This window comes from Lampris incognitus, chromosome 3 (assembly GCF_029633865.1).
Source record: "Lampris incognitus isolate fLamInc1 chromosome 3, fLamInc1.hap2, whole genome shotgun sequence".
Classification (NCBI taxonomy): Eukaryota; Metazoa; Chordata; class Actinopteri; order Lampriformes; family Lampridae; genus Lampris; species Lampris incognitus.
The window spans coordinates 5,252,919-5,274,373 of record NC_079213.1 but is presented as its reverse complement, the minus strand read 5'-3'; the positions used below and the strand labels follow the sequence as shown (position 1 = coordinate 5,274,373).

The window sequence follows — 21,455 nt, the reverse complement described above, 5'->3', positions numbered from 1 at the left end:
TTACCACAAGTCCTTGTTATCTCACTATGCTTCCTGTTCATTTCACTATACATCCTTTTCATTTCACTACACTTCCTATTCATCTCAATACGTTTCCTGTTCATCTCACAATACTTCCTATTCATCTCACTACACTTCCTGTTCATTTCACTACACTACCTGTTCATCTCGCCACACTTCTTCATGATCTCACTGTGCTTCATGTCCGTGTCACCACATTTCCTGTTCATCTCACTATGTTTCCTATTTATCTCTCTATATCTCCTGTTCATCACATTATATTTTCTGTTCATCTCTTTACACCTCCTGTTCATCTCATTACACTCCCTGTTCATCTCACTACACTTCCTGTTCATCTCACTATGCTAACTCTAACCCAGGACAGAGGGCAGTACCCCATTCAAAGGAGGATCTGTCTTTCTAACAGGACACCCTTTTTCTTTTTGGCATACTAACTTCTATTCTCCTTGTTTTAATTGTGGAGACTTTATTACCAGTTACAGAAGAGTGATTTTTCACTTTCAGGCCAATTTGTGCACAACAGAAATCATTAGATCTTAAAAACCCGATGACCGAGATGCTTGAGGAGGTTTATGCGTTGGAATGAAAATCGCTTCGCTGGGATTTCTTTTCGGGGACCATGTGCAGCGCAGAGGGCTTCCAAAGCCAATTTCTGTATAGTGAAAATTTATTGCCAAGTCCTATAAGGCGTGTAATCTCAGTGTGCAGAGTGCTGACTTGTCATAATGCGTCAAAGCTGCTATGGTGTCAGTTCATCTGAGGTCTGATGATTTCCATCGTAGAATTCAATGACATGAAGCTGCTTATACAAACCAATGCAGACATCCTGACCACAGTTTTCATGTCCTCCAAACTTAATTTGTTAGAGTCACTACAAATGATTAGAGTGTGTGCATGTGTGTGTGTTTGTGTGCATGCCTGTATATTAGTCGCTTTAAGTGATGGAAGATTGCTGCGATGTGTGTTAATGTATGGGGGTGTCTTTGTGCATATTTGTGTGTGTGTGTATGTTTTTGTGTAATGTGAATCACTTAAAGTGAGTAGCAAGTGTGTGTGTGTGTGTGTGTGAGCTCTCGCAGTCGATGCCATAAAATGGTGTGGAGGTCATCGCTATCTAGAACACCACCGAGGAAGACACTGCCTCCTCTCCCCTTGAAAAGTCCCGCAGGGTTTCTGTTTTCCGTGTGGAGCATCAGGGTTTATTTTTAGGGCCTCTTCACCGATCGTTCCTGTATATTTACAACCTAGACTGTCCGTATGAGAGGGACACTCACATCAAGTGCGATGCTGTTCAGTGTACCTATCTGTGAAACATGCACAGTCAGTGACAGCAGGGACGTGCAGAGGATGTTAGAGGGGGATTGGTCCAGATTCATAAAAAGAAGTTTTTGCAAATAATTAAATAAATATATGCCTGAAATTACTACTTTTGCGACACTGTTAAAGAGATATTAAAATGTATGTATTTAAAACAAGCCCATGACTGAGGTTGGTTCAAACACTGCTACATGATAATTAATTAATGATAGTACATGCAAAGAAATGAAGTGTATTTCGGTAAATTCTCCTCACATGTTAACCAGCCCAACTCTTACCTAGCGCGAGAGAGAGAGGGCTAATGTTAGCTAGCTAATGTATTACATTAGCTAACTAGCTATCGAGATTATAAGACATTAATCGCAGAAAGTTGAATCAGTTCATCAGGACACAGCATTTATTGAGAGAAATGTTTCATCACTCATCTAAGTGACCTCTTCAGTCTAAACTGACTGCAGGTATCCCCGCTCCTATAAACAATACAGTGGCATAACGACTGAAATCAATGATCGGTTTCATATGCAAATTGGCGTGACCATTAACTAGAGTTACAATGGCAATGTAATGTCTAAGCGTAAACCTGTGGTGATTCCATATGTGGCAGGAGTGTCGGAACAGTTGAGATGCATATTTTCCAAACACTGCGTCTCAGTTGCTTTCAAACCCCAAAGCACGCTGTGCCAGAAATTGGTCCACCCCGAGGATCGGGGTGGACCAATATAGTGTACGTTGTTAAGTGCCGGGAGGATTGCCATAACTTATACATCGGGGAAACCAAACAGACGCTGGCCAAGAGGATGGCACAACACAGGAGAGCTAAAACATCAGGCCAGGACTTCGCAGTCTACACCATCTACAGGCCAGTGGCCACTCTTTCAAGGATGAGGATGTGCACATCCTTGATAGGGAGGAATGCTGGTTTGAACAGGGAGTGAGAGGCCATCTATGTTAAGAGGGAATGGCCCTCCCTGAACCTGGGAGGGGGGGTTCTTAGAGTATATCTGTCACGATCTTACAATGCTGTTATTGCAGCTATTCCCAAATCCTCTGTGAATAGTACACATGGCCATTGTAACTCTACTTAATGGCCACGGTAATTTGCATATGAAACACATCATTGGTTTTGGTCATTGTGCCACTGTATTGTTTATAAGGGTGGGGATACCTGCAGTCATTTGAGACTGAAGAGGTCACTTAGATGTGTGTCAAGTTAAGTCAATTTTATTTGTATAGCCCAATATCACAAATTATAAATTTGCCTCAGTGGGCTTTACAGCAACACAACATCCTGTCCTTAGACCCTCTCCTCAGATAAGGAACAACTCCCTAAAAAAAAAAACTTTAACAAGTAGAAAAATAAGGACGAAACCTCAGGGAGAGCAACAGAGGAGGGATCTCGCTCCCAAGACGGACAACATGCAGAATACAACATTAAAAGAGGATAACAGAATTATAATGGAATTATAAAATAGGGATGCACCGATACGATACTAGGATTGGGTATTGGTCTGACACTGTCCGCGTATACTCGTACTCGTAATCATAAAAGTGCTCCGATACAACAACACCCGATATCACTTTGCAGCAGCATGACAGTCACCTCTCAGTTTAGCATGTAGGCGGTGGAAGAGGAGCAATGTCTGCCGTGTGGAGATATTTCAAAGTAAACGACGCTGACAAAAGTAAAGCCGACTGCAAATTATTCTCAGCAAAATTGTCAAGAGGAGGGGCAAAAACTAGTTCTTTCAACACAAGCAATTTGATAAAACAACTGAAGAACCAACACGATGCTGAGTTCAAGGAGTTTGCTAATAGCAGCGGGAAACAGCAACAACCAACTTTGCAGCAAACGCTGCAGAAGTGAGAGAAAATGTCCAGAGACAACCCGCGGGCGGTGAAAATAACAGAGGCTCTTACCCAGTACATTGCTCTTGATGTCCAGCCATTGTTGGTTGTTGATAATATGGGATTTCGACGTCTTCTCAGTGTACTAGAGCTGAGGTATGAGATCCCCAGCCGTCACCACATCACACACACAGTGTTACCAAAGCTGCACGGCTTTGTGAAGAAGCACATCAACAGCCTGTTGCAGGACATTTCAGCCCTCAACTTCACCACTGATATTTGGACTAGCAGTTTCGGCCCAATATCTCTCATCAGCTTAACTGCACAGTGGATCGACGAGGATTTTACTCCGCGGAGAGTCGTCCTGCATGCAAAACAGTTTCGGGGTTCACACACTAGCCAAGCCATCGCAGGTGTGTTCGATGACATGCTTCAGACGTGGGGCATCCCTAAAAGTTCTGTTCACGTCGTGCTCCGGGATAATGCCAAAGACATGATTAAAGCCATGAGTGATGCTGGACTCCCAAGCCTGCCATGTGTCGCACACACCCTCCAGCTGGCTGTTAATGAGGGCCTTTTGGCACAGAGAAGTGTAGTTGATGTAGTGGCAGTCGGACGGGAAATAGTTGGACATTTTAAACATTCCGCCTTAGCCTACTCCCGCCTGGAAGATATTCAGGTGCAGCTCAACCAGCCAATAAAAAGACTCCCAACAAGACGTGCAGACTAGCTAGAATAGCACGTACTACTTACTACAGTCTCTCATAGAGCAGAAGATGGCCCTGGGAACATTTGGATAATTATTAATTACTCATATCGGTACTCGGTATCGGCAAGTACTCAGATGTAAGTACTTGTACTTGGTCTGAAAAAAAGTGGTATTGGTGCATCCATTTCTCCATATACAGTGCATCCGGAAAGTATTCACACCCCTTCACTTTCCCCACATTTTGTTATGTTACAGCCTTATTCCAAAATGGATTAAATTCCTTTTTTTCCTCATCAATCTACACACAATACCCCATAATGACAAAGTGAAAAAGGTTTTGTAGAAATGTTTGCAAATTTCTTAAAAATAAAAAACTGAAATATTGCATGTACATAAGTATTCACACCCTTTGCTATGACACTCACAATTGAGCTCAGGTTCATCCTGTTTCCACTGATCATCCTTGAGATGTTTCTACATCTTGATTGGAGTCCACCTGTAGTAAATTCAATTGATTGGACATGATTTGGAAAGGCACACACCTGTCTATATAAGGTCCCACTGTTGACAGTGCATGCCAGCGCAAAAACCAAGCCATGAAGTCAAAGGAATTGTCTGTGGACCTCCGAGACAGGATTGTATCGAGGCACAGATCTGGGGAAGGGTACAAAAAAATTTCTACAGCTTCCAAGGTCCCGAAGAGCACAGTGGTCTCCAACATTTGTAAATGGAAGAAGTTTGGATCCACCAGGACTCTTCCTAGAGCTGGCCGACCAGCCAAACTGAGCAATCGGGGGAGAAGGGCCTTGGTCAGGGAGGTGACCAAGAACCGGATGCACTGTATTTTATAATATAAAATATATGAAGAATATGATGAGGAGGATGCCAAGCAGCGTCCAGACGCCACCTGAACATTCCAGGACCCGAGCCATGCGACCAGCATCACCATGTAAAAAAAAAAAATTAGTCACACATCTTAGTGAGAGAAGGATATAACATTAAAACAGGATAACAAAATTATATGGATTTGTAAGATATATAAAAAGAAAATGTGATGAGAGGGATGCCAAGCAGTGTCCAGGTGGCGACCACAATCACCATGGAAACCTGGGAGGAGGACAGACTGCACGTGCACACAAGGGGACTCTCGTCACACCATTCACACACAGAAAAAGAAAAAGGAGAAGACATCGTTCAGAGAGAGAGAGAGAGAGAGAGAATAGATATGAGAGAGAAGAGAACAGTTTGCAATAGTCAATAATCTATACACTATAATCTCGTCGGCAGAACAGTGGTTGGTAAATGAATTGAGACAGAAACCGACCCGCCATGCAGTACAGGTTGTGAAGCACTCAACTTAAAAGCAACTACTTGTAGGCTAAGGCAGAAAGATGAGTTTTAAGTCTGGATTTAAAGGACTCAACAGACTCTGATGGTCTGATGGCAGCAGGCAGGTTATTCCACAAGAACGTAGCCCAATAGGAAAAGGCCCTGCCACCAACTGACTTCTTTGTAACTATTGGCAAACACAGAAGCCCTGTATTTTGAGAACAAAGAGCTCGAGATGGAATGTATGGTTTAAGTAGATCAGACAGTTAAGATGGGGCAAGCCCATTTAGGATTTTATAAGTCAGCAGAAGCACCTTGAAGTCTGATCTAACATGGATAGGAAGCCAATGAAGGGAGGCAAGAATTGGTGTAATATGGTCAAATTTCCTAGATTTGTTAAGGATTCTAGCAGCAGCATTCTGAACCATCTGAAGACTTTTAGTACTAGAAAACAACATTACAGTAATCAAGTTTGGATGAAACAAATGCCTGTGTAGAGTCTCTTGTCAGTCATGGACAGGAAAGACCGAATATTAGCTGTGTTACATAAGTGAAAAAAGGCAGTCTTGGTGATTTCTTTAATGTGCTTATAAAGGAAAGGCTGGGACCAAATGTAACACCAAGATTTTTGGCTACCACACTTTGTGAAATCACAGAGTTGTCAGTTCTTATCGTTACTTGATCAAGTTGGTGTCTGTCTAGTAGGGCTAGTGACCAGCATCTCGGTTTTATCCAAATGTAAAAGTAGAAAGTTTAGTGACATCTAATTTTTCACAGCAGCCAAGCAGGCCTCTAAATTACTCATTTGAGTATGATCATCAGCCCTTATAGGCATATACAGCTGAGTATCATCAGCATAGCAATGGGAATTTATTCCATAACTGCGTATAATTTGGCCAAGAGGTGAAATATAAAGAGAGAAAAGTAGAGAGCCAAGAACGGAGCCCTGGGGTACACCATATTTAACGTCAGAGAATGTTGATGTAATATTACTATAGCAGACAAAATGTGTTCTCCTAGTTTTAACCACAGCTGTCTTAAAACTGCTGGGAACAGTGCCAGTAATAATTGATAAATTAACAATGTCTAGCATTGTAGGTACCAGGGAAGGTCAGAGGTCTTCAAGAAGTTTTGCTAGTAAGGGGTCAAGTAGGCAAGTACTTGGTTTAGAAGCTGACACAAGCTTAGTCAAAGTATCAAGAGCGATAGTCTCAAAAACTGTAATAACAGGGACTATCAGTGACTCGTTGCATAGATATGAATTTTAAATTATGGAAACGAACTCCAGGCCATATGACTGACACTACAGTCACTCTGCCCTGCGATGGCCTGGCGGCCTGCCCAGAGTGTCTCACTGCCTGCCGCCCAAACACTGCTTCGATAGGCTCCAGCATCCCCGTGACCCTGACAGCAGGATAAGTGGTTTGGATAATGGATGGATGGATGGATAGGATCTGCAGGAGTAGCTGGAGTTGAAGAACTAATTTTGTTTCTGATCTCATCATCCTTATTTCAGAAAAATTCTAGAAACTCGGGCTGTGAATGGTGAGCAGCTAATAGACTGCTGCTTTTTAGTAAGTTTAGATACAGTGTCAAAGAGAAATCTGGGGTTATGTTTATTAATATTGATTAAGTGAGAGAGATATGCTGTTTTTGCAGCAGATAAAGCATGCTCGTATTTCAATAAACACTCATGCCAAGATAGGTAAAAAGCTTGCAATTTTGATTCTCACCATTTACGTTCCAGTCTCCTGCAGGCTCGCATAAGAGAACGTGTCTTATCATTAAACCAGTGTGTAGGCCTCTTTAGTCGCCTAGCTCTGATAGTGAGAGGTGCAACTGAATCGAGGAGACTACAGAGGGCCACATTTAAGTCACTAGTGAAATTTTCAACAGAGTATGTCTACAGTGAAAGGAGCCAAGACTTCAGGCAGTTGCTGGCCAAATGCAGCTACAGTGGAGGGACCAATGTGGTGAGTGGCAGTTATATCTGTGCCAACATTAACTGGACAGGCCAATAATGCTTCAAATTTGGTGAGAAAATTATCTGACACAGCAGATGTGGTTGGCAAGACATTCAGATCAGAAACAGCTGTCCCTTTAAATAAAACCAAATCAAGGGTGTTACCACTGCAGTGAGTCGACTCTTGAACAAACTGAGTGAACCCAAAAGTATCAATAAGTGCCAGAAAGGCTTTGCTTAAAGGGTCAGCAGCCTTATTCAGATGAATATTGAAATCACCAAGAATTAGAATCTCATCAGAATGAGTTACAAGACCTGAGATAAATTCTCCAAATTCTTCAAGAAATAGTGCGTAACAGTAATGGGTCGATGGAGTATCTCAATTTGGACTGAGCCGAGTCTATTCATGGCTGAGTGAGATGGACCAAGAACAAGAGCCTCAAAAGACTGGAATTTAGATTCAAGTCTAGAAGTCAGATTGAAAATAGATTTATATATTAAGGTAACACCCCCACCCTGTTTATTTGCCTGAGCTACATGGGCATAAGTATAGTCGGGTGGGGAAGCTTCATTAAAAGGAAGGAAGATATTTGGTTTCAGCCATGTTTCACATAACCCAATCATATTGCAACTATGTTCAAGAATCACATCATTTATTAGTAAGGCTTTGGTAGGCAATGACCTGATATTTATGAAACCAAATTTAAGCATCTTGTGGAAGTGATCAGTAGTAGGCAGAACTTTAGAGCTACCAATAGGTGAAATATTAATTGGAATTAGACACCTTGTTGACAATTTTGACGACCAACGCTTTGAACGAAATGTGGTCACACTTTTGATAACATTAGATGTTTGGTTCTGTAGATTATTGGGTACTTCGTTGCACATTTCACTACCACCAGTGGTAGGAGTGATTATTAAATTATTGTGGTTCACACATTTGGAGAGGAGATGGGGGAGGAGTGATGAAACGTTTCTCCCAATAAACACTGTGTCCAGATGAACTGATTTTACTGTGATTTTCTTACCTGGATTATTGAGCATGCAGAAAGACAAGACCGCATCAAAGCTGCTGTAGTGCGATGGGGCTGTTCTTTTAAGTTCAGTGGGTGGAACACTAGAACTCGTCAATAGTCCACTGATGCCCACATTACTAGCAAAAGGTATCAACACTAACGATAGCTAGTTGGTATATTTCGAGCTGCTAAATAGTTCAAGCAAAGATAGACCCTACTTGCCAAATAGTGTCAAGCAGTTCCTAAAGCGCATCAATACCAATGTAAAATAAAAATGAACGGTATAGTTTTACTTTGCTCGGCCACATACCTGACATCTGCCTCAAAGTGACTCATCACACTGACTGACTCACGCTGACTGTCTACTGCCGATACATGCGTCTGCGTGCAGTTTTGCACGTGTGCATTCTTTCACCATAGAAAGGCTCGGTGCCCACACAGTGCTCGCCGCTGTGACAGGAAACTGGGAGGGAGGGAGGGAGGGTAGAGGGCATCGGCTGGCAAAACCAATCTCCTGACCTGGTATTTTGATTCAATCAATATCTGTTTGGCCGGGCAGGCTGTTAGCAAACAGGAATTTATTTATCTATTTAAAAAAAAGAAACAGAAAAAGGGTACTTTCCCTCTAGGAGGCCGAGCGACAGGTGCTTAAGCCCCCTTTGAGGTCGGTCTGTGCGCGTGCCTGAGTGACAGAAAGCTGAGATGTGGGTTTACCTGGAGACACGCATCCATCATAGACGGTAAAAAATGAATACCTGCAAGGCTTAAAAATAACAGCCGCTGGGATGTCCAGGTAGCGTAGCGGTCTACTCCGTTGCCTACCAACACAGGGATGGCCAGTTCTAATTTCCCGTGTTACCTCCGGCTTGGTTGGGCGTCCCTACAGACACAATTGGCTGTGTCTGCGGGTGGGAAGCCAGATGTTTGGTATGTGTCCTGGTCGCTGCACTGCACTTGTTCGGGGGGGAGGGGGAACTGTCAGGTGAAAAGAAGCGGCTGGTGACTCCACATATATTGGAGGAGACGTGGTAGTCTGCAGCCCTCACTGGATCAGCAGATGGGGTGGAGCAGCGACCAGGACAGCTCGGAAGAGTGGGGTAATTGGCTGGGCACAATTAGGGGAAAAAAACGACAGCCTCTCCTGTAAACATGCAGCGTGCTGAAAGACAGAGCAGCGTCTTGTCATTTCTTTGTCCTGTTATTTTAGGTTCCGGTTGATTGACAGATTCTAAGCTCCGCCCACTTTATTGTTTCTATCTGTCATTTTACCTTCCCAATGTGGCAACGTATTGGCCAGCAAGAACGCTATTGGCAGAAACTTACAAGATGTCATAATGTACATGAACGGAACACTAATGTTGCAAAATTAAGAGTGAAATTGACGCTAATTTCTAAGTTATTCCTGGATTTCAAGTAGTTTACTGTCTATTTGTCCGTCTTTACACAACTACTTCCTTCTCCACTTTAAAGGACTATTGTACCTTCTCAGACTGAACACTCATCAGATCAGCTTCACTTTCATATTTATTCACTTCGCCTTTTTAATATTTTTACCTTAGTACCTACATTGCAGATACTGTATACATTACCCGAAACTTTAAATTGTACTACTTACTGCTGACGGCTGCATGGTTTACTTCGTTTAAATACTCACTCATTTTATTCCTACTGAACCTTTCTCCTACCACACTTATTTTTGTTAGTAAATCTGCCACACTTGGTTTTATCTGCATGCTTATTTCTAAATATTAATATATCTATTTACTTGTGCCTTTTTCGATTACTTTAAATTGTACTACTTACAGCTGACGGCTGCATGGTTTACTTCGTTTAAATACTCACTCATTTTATTCCTACTGAACCTTTCTCCTACCACACTTATTTTTATCAGTAAATCTGCCACACTTGTTTTTATCTGCATGCTTATTTCTAAATACTAATATATCTATTTACTTGTGCCTTTATTGATTATTTTTATTCTTTTTTTTTTTTTTTTTCGCCAATTCTATTCTGCTTTTCTACTTATGGCTTCAAAAAAAAAATTCTGCAGTGTTGTAGAAGTTCAGAAAACAAGCATTTTATAGCCAATAACAGCCGGTACCGCTGTATTGTTACTGTGAATATGATAAATACACTGACTCTGAAGATGGACCAGGTAGACGACTGACTCACCGCCGACAGGTTTGAAGAAATTGAGTATTTATCTACAGTCTGTGACCCAAAACTCACCGACCTGATGGAGGGAGATGGCAGCTGCAGAACTGATTTACAGAAGGTGTACAATTCCTCTCTGGAGATGTTCGGAAAAGAAATGAAACGACTTGGTGTTTGACATGTTTGTACAAAAGTGTCGCTATGAACCTCTTTGTTTAAGAATGCTGAGCCTTTAATGCCGCCAGGGTCAAATAAGATGATCTGTGTGTGTGTGTGTGTGTGTGTGTGTGTGTGTGTGTGTGTGTGTGTGTGTGTGTGTGGGTGTGTGTGTCTCCACAGTCCTCCATGACAAACAGTGATGTGATCTTCCTGAAGCTTCACGCTCCCTGGGAGGTTCTCTGTCGCTACGCAGAGCTGATGAACATCCGCATGCCCTTCCGGTGAGACAACCAGTCTACTGAAAACTAATCCATTTTTATATTTCATGTATGACTTCATATTTTATATTTTCAAAGGCATTTACATCCTACAAATGGTTTAAAACTGCCGGAGATATATGAGAAGAAGAAGTAGTTGTTACATACATGGGGTCAGGATGAGGGATAGTTTTTATTTTCCCTTTATTGACTTTTTGACAACAAATTTTACACGTCACATTTTGACAACATGAGTGATTACGTTGCAAACAAACATACCAGGGAGAATGATGGCTACTACTACTACTGCTACTACTTCTGCTGCTGCTTCTTCTTCTTCTTCATCATCATCATGTCTGGCAGACCATTTGTTCTGACTGGTACTAGTACTGGTAGTTGTGCTAGTAGTACTGATAGTGTGTTACTGTGTTATTTCACTGACTACTGCATTAAGTGCCTATGACCATTTTGTTGTTCTGTATTTCAGGAGAAAAATCTTCTACAGGCACCGAAGGCACAAGTTTATGAGTCGGTGAGAGACAGATTTGTTGTTTAGTTTATTTTTAATCTCTACATTCAAGTCCTTCACGTCTCTGGACATTTTAATGACCTTGAAACAGAGCCTCGCTCTGTAGTTTTATGGTTGACTTCTGGCTTTTCCTTTAATGTTGTGGTAGAATGGAGAAGCGCATCAACAAGTTCAGGGGCTGGCTTCCTCGCAAGCCCATGAAGTTTGACAGCGACACGCTTCCAGACCTGGAGGAGAACGAGAGCTTTACCGCCCCCTTCAGTCGGTCCAGGATACACCAGTGAGTCTGAGCCTGGAGATTTACATGCCAGCACACGCCGTCTCTGATCTGTTCCATTTCTGCTGTTTGTTAGCTAATCCACAAATATACAAAATAATACACTTTTAATAAGTGATTGATTTTTCTTTGTAGATTGACAACAGTACTTACCAGTCAGAGGAGCACCAGCTGGGCGTCTGTCTGTATTTAGTCTGTATTTCAAATCACAATTTCCTGAGGTTCACTTTTTTTTGTTTAGAAAGGTGCGATATAAATAAAGTTTATTATTATTATTATTTTGCTGAAGATGGTACGGTTATGGAAGTCTTTGTTGCAGAGGCTTTTTCTCAAAATTTCTTCTACCATCCGTCATTTTGTAATGACAGGCAAGCTTCGCTGCTTCAAGCAGGTTCTCTCACATGCACTGCCACCACGTTCTGAGGATGTATTTCCTGTTTTGGCTGATGCATTTCCTTTTTAACAGAGTTCATTGGGGGGTTGGTGGCAATTCCGGTGCCAGGCTGTTTAAAACATAGAAAAAGGCTCATAATAATAATTAATTAATTTCTTTATTTAATATTTATATTAATGATAATATTATATTTATTATTAATATATAATCATTATTTATTATATATTATATTATTGTTGTATTATAATATACGTATATTATAATTTATATCATTTAATAGTACTGATTTAATAAATGGTATATAAATTTAATAAATAATAAATGATATATATTGCAATATATCATTACAATGGTTATGATAATGATTTATTCATGTTAAACTGTTACCTGGGTTATCTTTAAATGAAACAGATGCTGATTCTGATTGTCCCTTCATTTGCAGCTTTAGATTACATTTGGGGTATTAACCCAATTATTGGTTAGACAGAGGAAGCGAGCTGGGAAGGATGTGCAGCAGGTTAGGAAGAGATGGAAACGGATGACCCGCCGTGGCGACCCCTAACGGGAGCAGCTGAAAGTAGTAGTAGTAGTAGTAGTATTAACCCAACACATCTAGAGCAACATGCAGTGAATTAATAATAAAGTAAGATTATTGGGAAGTCACAGTTTTCATCTCTGTCTGTATGTGTATGATGTAGGCATAACCCATCATTAGCAACCATATTACTGAGCAGTCTTCTATTGGTCTATTTGAAATACCGCCGAAATTGTGTCCGCTGGTGACATAAGAACATTTTGAAAAAAAGAACATGAATAGCAATGCTGTATTTATTATATGTAGCATTGTTATTTAGGTTTTCATGTACAGTTCAGCATATCAGCAAACCAGGAAGTAAGTTTTCAAGTTGACAGATTGTCCACCAGTGATGTCACCACCATACAATACACAATTTTCTGAAATCTGTAACACTTGTCATTTCATTTGATGAAATCAGATAAAATATCGCTTCCCCCAGCCCACACCACTGCAACACAAAGACAAAAATATGTCTAAAAATTACAAGATCACATAGATCCAACATATCAGGAAAGAAAAAAAAAAGTTTTTCACTGTCCAAGAGAGCCAACGCCAGGATGACTGTCAGAACTGCCGGTCTGCATGGGCTAGCAGTTAGCTTAGCCTGCCCTGCTTCCGCGTCATGTCAGACCACCCTTGGTGTTTCCTCCTCTGGTGCAGCTTCAGGCAGGGCCGTGGTCCCTGAGCCCACAGGATGCAGCAGACCAAGCTCCCCCGGCCGATCCAACACCAGCTCTCCCAGCCAGACACCTTCGACACACCTCCCCGCACTCCACACAACGGCACCAAAACACAGTCAACGCTAGGTGAGGCCGCCACCAGACCTCCCTCGGTGTTATCGGAACTGCCGGTCTGCATGGGCTAGCAGTTAGCTTAGCCTGCCTCGCTTCCGCATCCTGTCAGACCACCCTTGGTGTTTCCTCTTCGGGCACAGCTCCAGACAGGGCCGTGGTGCCTGGGCCCACAGGGCGCAGCAGACCAAGCTCTCCCAGCCAATCCAGCAGCTGCTCTCCCAGCTACCAAACGAAGATAAACTTAAGACGCAGACGTGGACAAAGACACTGCATGGATGGTGCTGGGTGAGGCCGCTGCAAATGTAAGTTCGCACCACCATCTTCCCAGACCGGAAGTGGAAAATGTTGGCGGTGTTTCAGAAAAACACAGAAGACCGCTCAGTATTATGGCTGCTAATAGTGTTATCCCTACAATATACATAGAGACAGAGAGAGAGAGATAATGTTGAAAATGTCCCTTAAATGTGCCTTGCTCAAAGGCTTTACTTCGCTAATCTCTTTTCTTCTTTCTCCGTCTTGCTCACATAGACTGACCCACATGAATATTATGAATATTAGCTTTCCAGTACATGAATGCAAACAAAACCTGGTTTGTTTCGTTGCAGTTTCATCATTCACAACAAAGACACGTTTTTCAGCAACGCCACGAGGAGTCGCATCGTCCACCACATCCTTCAGCGAGTCAAGTACGAAGAGGGCAAGAATAAGATGGGTGAGTTTGTGGTGTTTTTTTTTTTTATGTATATATATATAAATTTATTTCTAATTCTCCCCTTTTTCTCCCAATTTAGTGGCCAATTGATCCCTATTTTTTTAGTTCAAATACCCACCCTCTTATTGCATGTGTTCGCCAACTGCATCTCTCCGGCCGGCAGTCTCGAAGGAGACGCTCGCCACTTTCGTGACAAGGTGAATCCAGGCCGAACCGCTGCTTTTTCCGACACACACAGACACATTCATGTGACGAACACAAGCCGACTCCGCCCCCTCCCGAAGACAGCGTTGCCAATTATTGCTGCTTCATCGAGTTCGGCCATAGTCGGATCTGACGAAACCGGGGCGCGAACCCCGGTCCCCAGTGGGCAACTGCATCGACACAAAGCCGATGCCTAGACTGCTACACCACCGCGGACTTGTGTTGGTTTTTTTAAGCAGGCGTTTCATCAGTAGCCATCGACATCCGGGTAACCAGTGAATATTCCTTTACACTTAAACACACACAAGTCATCTTCAGAACCGAGTGTGAACAGTGAGACTGGTGGATTTGAGGATCCCATGGGAATTGAGTGTTGGGTTTGGCAGCATGATTGTTTCTAATGCTTTCTGCCTCTCGACCAACACCCAACACATGACACCCAGCCTGCTCACCACCACATCGCAAACTCATTAAAGAAAGAAGCAAATGAATGAAATTAATTGGGCTTGTCTCAACGATGCATCCTGGGATGTGCTGGGGCACATCTTCAGTGATGTTTCTTCAGGTCCTCGGGTCTTTCAGCATCATGCTCCCTCGCTCAGGTGACCCAGCCAGGGTTGATCAGGCCCTGGCTGGTGTCCCAGCAGCATTGGCCCACACGTCACTCCTCCTGGTCCACAGCCATCTGGAGGCGCTCTCTGCAGCCTCCATTACTTCCATTACAGGATTGATTCCTCTCAAAGTGAAATGTCTTCAGGTCCCACTTTAGTCAGCTACTGCTCTCATGGTCCTTTTTGTAATGATTTTAGTCCAAAAATACAAAATGCATATCTGTTGTGTTTTGATGTGATAGAACACAACCAAGTACAACTGCTCTTGATCACACGAGACTTCAGAGAAGACGTCCTGAGGGCACGCACTTTTACTTTGAAGGCGTGTGTGTGTGTGTGTGTGTGTGTGTGTGCCTGTGTGTGTGTACGTGTATGTGTGTGTGTGTGTGTGTGTGTCTATTTTTCTGTGTGTGTGTGTGGAGGTGGGGGGGCTGGGTAGAGCACCTGCCCATTTGTGCATGTGTTATCCGTGTGCTATAATTTCTATGCTCATACTGACAAATATTAGATTAATAAATGACTTGTAAAGACTCATTACGTTTGCTTTTCAGACAGTGTTGGTACAGACAGTGTACAGACAGTGTTGGTACAGACAGTGTACAGACAGTGTTGGTACAGACAGTGTACAGACAGTGTTGGTACAGACGGTGTACATACAGTGGTAGTACAGACAGTGTACAGACAGTGTTGGTACAGACAGTGTTAGTACAAACCCATGAGGAAATAGCAGTAGAAGGAGTAACATGGTGGAACCCAAATAGGAACAAACAACCCCATAAACTGCTCCAGCATCCAAACTCCAACCAAATCCAAATATTACCAACAACCACCACGTTTACAGAATAAGATGAATGATACAACAGGCTGTTCACAGCGGGGCTGTGTTTGGGGGGGTTTCTCGGGTCAGGGCTGTGTTTGGAGGGTTTCTCAGGTTGGGGCTGTGTTTAAGGGGTTTCTGGGGTCGGGGCTGTGTTTGGGGGGTTTCTCGGGTCGGGCTGTGTTTGGGGGGTTTCTTGGGTCGGGGCTGTGTTTGGGGGGTTTCTCGGGTCGGGCGGGGTTTGGGGGGTTTCTTGGGTCGGGGCTGTGTTTGGGGGGTTTCTTGGGTCGGGGCTGTGTTTGGGGGGTTTCTGAGGTCACTGGGCAGATGCTTCACTGATAATTACAGTAGTGGTCATTATATTTGTGTCAGCCATTTTCTTGATTGACAGACTGTGTCTGCACTTCTGTTGTACTTATGGTTCTCTCTCGCTCTCTCTCTCTCTCTCTCTCTCTCTCTCTCTCTCTCTCTCTCTCTCTCTCTCTCTCTCTCTTCAGGGCTTAATCGACTTCTGAGCAACAGCTCGTATGAGGCAGCATTCCCCCTGCACGAGGTGACGCGGCTGATTTTATTGTGTCTGTTCCTTCCTGTTGAGCTTCAACATGTCAGCAGGGCTTCCGTAGTCAGGAACAGGACGTTCAATGATAGAACGACACATATTGGTTTTTATCTTTTGTGTGTGTGTGTGTGTGTGTGTGTGTGTGTGTGTGTGTGTGTGTGCTTCTACACTTACATCTGTATAGCTGTGAGTGTGTCAGTTTATTCCTACAGGGGCTTCAGAAAGTATTGAGACCCCTTAACTTTCAGATTCAGATTCAGCAACTTTATTTATCCCAGAAGGGCAATTCGGTTTTTACAATCTACCCAGCCCATACACAAACTCACAGACATGTGGCAATCATCAGTATGTCAGAGACAACAGACAGATCAGTACATGGGCAAGAGATGCACACTGTCACCCTCGTGTGGCCCTGCATGCAGACTCACAGGAGGACCAGGCAAAGGGCAAAAATTCATATAATTTAAAAGAATAGAATAATAAATGAATAAATGAAGCATTCTAAGATGCCTTGCACGTTACATTCCCCCACTACAGTCAGTGAACGTACAGGCCCACAAGCCATGTGAAAAACAGACAAGGTATAAACCAACTGTTGTGGTTTAAAACAATGTAAAGCATTTATTTAAAATGACTACTCTCAGCATTTAACAGAGTGAAGGACCTAGAATACTGATTCGTTTTCCTAGGGGGTGCTTTATAGCGCCGGCCGAAGGCATTACAGTGAATTCACTGGACAGGACGTGGTCAGATTGGCTTATAATTCTTTTTGTTTTCTGGGCCACATGTTTCTCCCAGAGGGAGCACAAGTCTCTCTGCTGGACTCCCATTATCTAGGAGCAGACCTGAGCCATACAGTCAATCCGTTAAACCAACAAATAGAGGAAAAAGTTTCTGCACACTTTGTGTTGTAGGTGTGATTTTAAATGGATAAAACTGCCCTTTTTGCCCATCAATCTACACCCAATAACCCATAATGACAAAGTGCATGTCCGTTTACTTTGTTATAATGGGCTATTGAGTGAGTGCTCTAGTGACAGCTGATGACTGCATATAGCATGAAACAGATGTGTGTATATATATATATATATATAATATATATATGTGTGTGTGTGTATTTACCTGTCTATGATGTCTGTGTTTGTGTTTTAAATAGGGAAGTTACAGAAGCAAAAACTCCATTCGGACGCATGGAGCAGAGAACCACCGCCATCTCCTGTATGAGTGCTGGGCCTGGTGGGGTGTTTGGTACAAATACCAGCCCCTTGACCTGATCAGGTACCTCCCCACTCAGAAACCAGGCCTGGAAACAATCTAGTTGATTAGGTACAAATATCAGCGTCATACCACAAATCCTTGTGGAGTAGACACCCGCTCTGTTTGGGAGAATTACGCCAGTATCTCCGAACTGCTCATACCTGGGTTCTTCTTTTGCGTTGCGGAATAGAGTTTTTGAATTTGTTATTACCATCTTAACCAACAAGTCTCTGAATAAGTGACATGTTTTATCAACATTGACTGACATTCTTAGTAAACTTGCTTAAGCTATTTTTTTTCCCATTTATTTATTTTATTTTGTCGTCGACTGAAAATGGCATCAGACTAGCTGGTTATATCAGTCACTAGTAATCGATTTATGAAAATCAACCCCCCCCCCACACACACACACCAAGACAGAAAACAGCTAACCTAAGAAAGTGACTTCCGAGTGAATAATGGTGTACTAATGAAGTGTTTGTATCATTTGTTCTGTGTTTTGTATTGTTGTGTTGTTTCAGGAGGTACTTTGGGGAGAAGATCGGTCTGTATTTCGCCTGGCTGGGCTGGTATACCGGGATGCTGTTTCCTGCAGCTCTGGTGGGTCTGCTGGTCTTCCTCTATGGCATGTTCACCCTGGAACAATGCCAGGTCAGGTAAAGACCCGCCACGCTGTCTCTTCTCTCTTCTCATGGACCCATCCTGACACGGGTTCAAGGTGGGACTCAGGCGCAGACACAATAGTAGACTGAGGCAGGATAACGTTCACAACAGTGCCTTTACTTGGGAAGGAAAAGAAAAAAAATGGCGCAGAGTTAGCGCTGTCACCTCACAGCAACAAGGTCCTGGGTTCGAACCCCAGGGTTGTCCAACCTTGGGGGTCATCCCAGGTCATCCTCTGTGAGGAGTTTGCGTGTTCTCCCCATGTCTGTGGTGGGTTTTCTCTGGGTGCTCCGGTTTCCTCCACCATCAAAAAGACACGCATGTTCGGGTTAATACTCCTGTCTGTGCCCCTGAGCAAGGCAATAGAAAGAAGAACTGCAGTTCCCCAGGTGCTGCACGGCAGCTGCTAGGATGGGTTAAATGCAGAAAACAAATTGCCCCACGGGGGGATCAATAAAAGTAGTAAAAAAAAAATAAAAAGATGTAACAGCCCTGTGATGGCCTGTCCAGGGTGTCTCCTCGCCTGCCACCCAATGACTGCTGGGGTAGGCTCAAGCATCCCTGCTACCCTGAGCAAGATAAGGGGTTTGGATAATGGATGGATGGATGAATATAACAAAACAGAAAATGGGTGACAAGCCAAAAAATACAGATACAAAACTAACACAGGAGGTCTGTCAAGGACCGAGGAAGCTTACGAGCAGCAAAAACTCATTGACATCATTGACACACTGTTGGGCATCATTTCAAATTTTACAGAGTGGGGCAGCATGGCTCAGGAGGTAGAGCGGGTCATCCAGTAATCAGAAGGTTCCTGGTTAAATCCCCAGCTCCCCCAGAGAGCATGTCGAAGTATCCTTGAGCAAGACACTGAACCCCCAACTGCTCCTGATCAGCAAGTTGGCACCTTGCCATGGCAGGCTGTGCCATCAGTGTATCGAGGGATACATTGTAACATGTTTTGAGGGGTCGGTAGACTAGAACTGTACTTAAGAGAGTTGTTCCTTATCCGATGCGAGGGTGTAAGGACAGGATGTTATGTTGCTGTAAAGCCCCCCGAGGCAAATTTGTAATTTGTGATATTGGGCTGTACAAATAAAATTGACTTGACCTGAAAAAGACAGAAAGGCAGAACAGGTAAAAAAAGCAAGTTAACAGTGAAAGCCGAACAGGCAGGCAACTAGACAGTGGAGACTGGCTCACAGCAAGGCTCTGCATGGCAAGCTTACGTGACAAACCGGCAGTGAGAGGGAGAAGTGGCTCGGCAAAAGTAGTGAGCTGTGATCGGCACCATATGAAACAGGTGTGGCGATAATGAGGCATGCATGACAGAGACCAACCAGAAGAGGGAGGCACAGAAGGGCTTGAATGTGACACATCGATTCAAAATGGCTTGACATTCAGGGGAACGGGCGCGTGCTGTAGAAATTCCCAAGACAAAAAGAGAGAAAAGGCGGAAACAGCTGGCTCTAAAGAATCCATCCATCCATCGATTATCCAAACCGCTTATCCTGCTCTCAGGGTCGCAGGGATGCTATAGCCTATCCCAGCAGTCATTGGGCGGCAGGTGGGGAGACACCCTGGACAGGCCACCAGTCCATCACAGGGCCCATACACACATTCACACCTAGGGACAATTTAGTATGGCTGAGTCACCTGACCTACATGTCTTTGGACTGTGGGAGGAAACCCACACAGACACGGGGAGAACATGCAAACTCCACACAGACGACGACCCGGGATGACCCCCAAGGTTGGACTACCCCGGGGCTTGAACCCAGGACCTTCTTGCTGTGAGGCGACTGTGCTAACCACTGCGCCACCTTGCCACCCCTAAAGAATCCTTATTATTGAAAATGGCTATGGAACAGGAAGTCTGGCAGTGGAATGTCAGCAAGTTAAAACGAGAGAGAAGAAGGCAGGTAACTCAATTTAATATCACTAATTTCTAGAAAGTTATTGAAATAAGTTGATTTGAATGAAAAAAAAATAAACAAATAATCTCATAAAACTGGTTTATATTTTATATATACTACAAAAAACAAAATGAAATTCAGTTTGTGATTTCATGAAGATGGCTGCTTTTTGCAGTGTGTTTGTGAGGTTCTGAATTTGGGTTGTGTGCAAAGTGAGTTTCTGGAATTTGCTTTCAGTTCAGTCAAAAATGTAAAGGAAGTTTATTAGTCAACAGTCACAGACATTAAAAAAGGTTTCCTCTCAGAATGAACAGCGTCCATTCACAGGTAGGCACAGTTTTGCTGTCAGTGTATTATATTGTACAGTACATTATAAAGTATATTATACTACAAGTATACTAACAGAAATGTTCTGCCATTAGAATTCATTTTAGGGCAAAGGTCTTAGAAACAACTTCTCACCTGAACACTGACTCAGTTTGTTTACTGTGAATAATCTTCCAAGAGTTGGTGCCACTTTTTTGAGCAAGTTGAATATTTGCGTGTTGATGAACTCTTGAAAAAGAAAAAAAAAGTTCTGGATCTTTCATGGGAGTCACCTCCTGATCTATTGGTTGGAGTGTTTTGTTCCAGGCTAAAGGTTTTTCTCTGACTGTAGTAAGGAAATCTGCCAGGCCAGTGATACCATCATGTGCCCCATCTGTGACCAGTATTGCCCCCACCTGAGGCTCTCCGACAGCTGCATCTATGCCAAGGTGAGATCAGCAACCGTAGACATCCTCGGTCAAGGTTGGTCAGCTGTTTGCTTTTCTTTTTCTTTTTTTTTTATTCCCACTTTTTCTCCCCAATTGTACTTGGCCAATTACCCCACTCTTCCGAGCTGTCCCGGTCTCTGCTCCACCCCCTCTGCCGATCCGGGGAGGGCTGCAGACTACCACATGCCTCCTCCCATACATGTGGCGTCGCCAGCCACTTCTTTTCACTTGACAGTGAGGAGTTTCACCAGGGGGACGTAGCAGGTGGGAGGATCACGCTATTCCCCCCCAGTCCCCCCTCCCCCCTGAACAGGGGCACCTACTGACCAGAGGAGACGCTAGTGCAGCGACCAAGACACATACCCACATCCGGCTTCCCACCCGCAGACACGGCCAATTGTGTGTGTAGGGACACCCGACCAAGCCGGAGGTAACATGGGGATTCGAACCGGGATCCCCATGTTGGTAGGCAACGGAATAGACCGCCACGCTACCTGGATGCCCGGCCAGCTGTTTTCTATCAAAGCGGATTTCAGAAAGTTGTTGAATCAAGTCAGTTTTGTTACGCTGAAATAAGAGCTGCTGGGCTCAGTTTGTCTGTACAGCAAACTCATTCTTGT

At 43.5% G+C, this 21,455-nt stretch overlaps 1 protein-coding gene across 1 annotated transcript in view; it reads left to right on the top strand.

The window, feature by feature from the left end:
• LOC130109088 (anoctamin-4-like) overlaps positions 1–21,455 on the top strand; it is a 97,217-nt gene that overhangs the window by 44,527 nt on the left and 31,235 nt on the right. The window contains exons 7-14 of the mRNA XM_056275820.1: positions 10,694–10,794; positions 11,258–11,302; positions 11,448–11,579; positions 13,947–14,053; positions 16,183–16,238; positions 17,401–17,522; positions 18,023–18,157; positions 20,739–20,835. Of these exons, the coding sequence (XP_056131795.1) occupies positions 10,694–10,794; positions 11,258–11,302; positions 11,448–11,579; positions 13,947–14,053; positions 16,183–16,238; positions 17,401–17,522; positions 18,023–18,157; positions 20,739–20,835 (795 nt within the window). The remainder of the gene's footprint in view (positions 1–10,693; positions 10,795–11,257; positions 11,303–11,447; positions 11,580–13,946; positions 14,054–16,182; positions 16,239–17,400; positions 17,523–18,022; positions 18,158–20,738; positions 20,836–21,455) is intronic.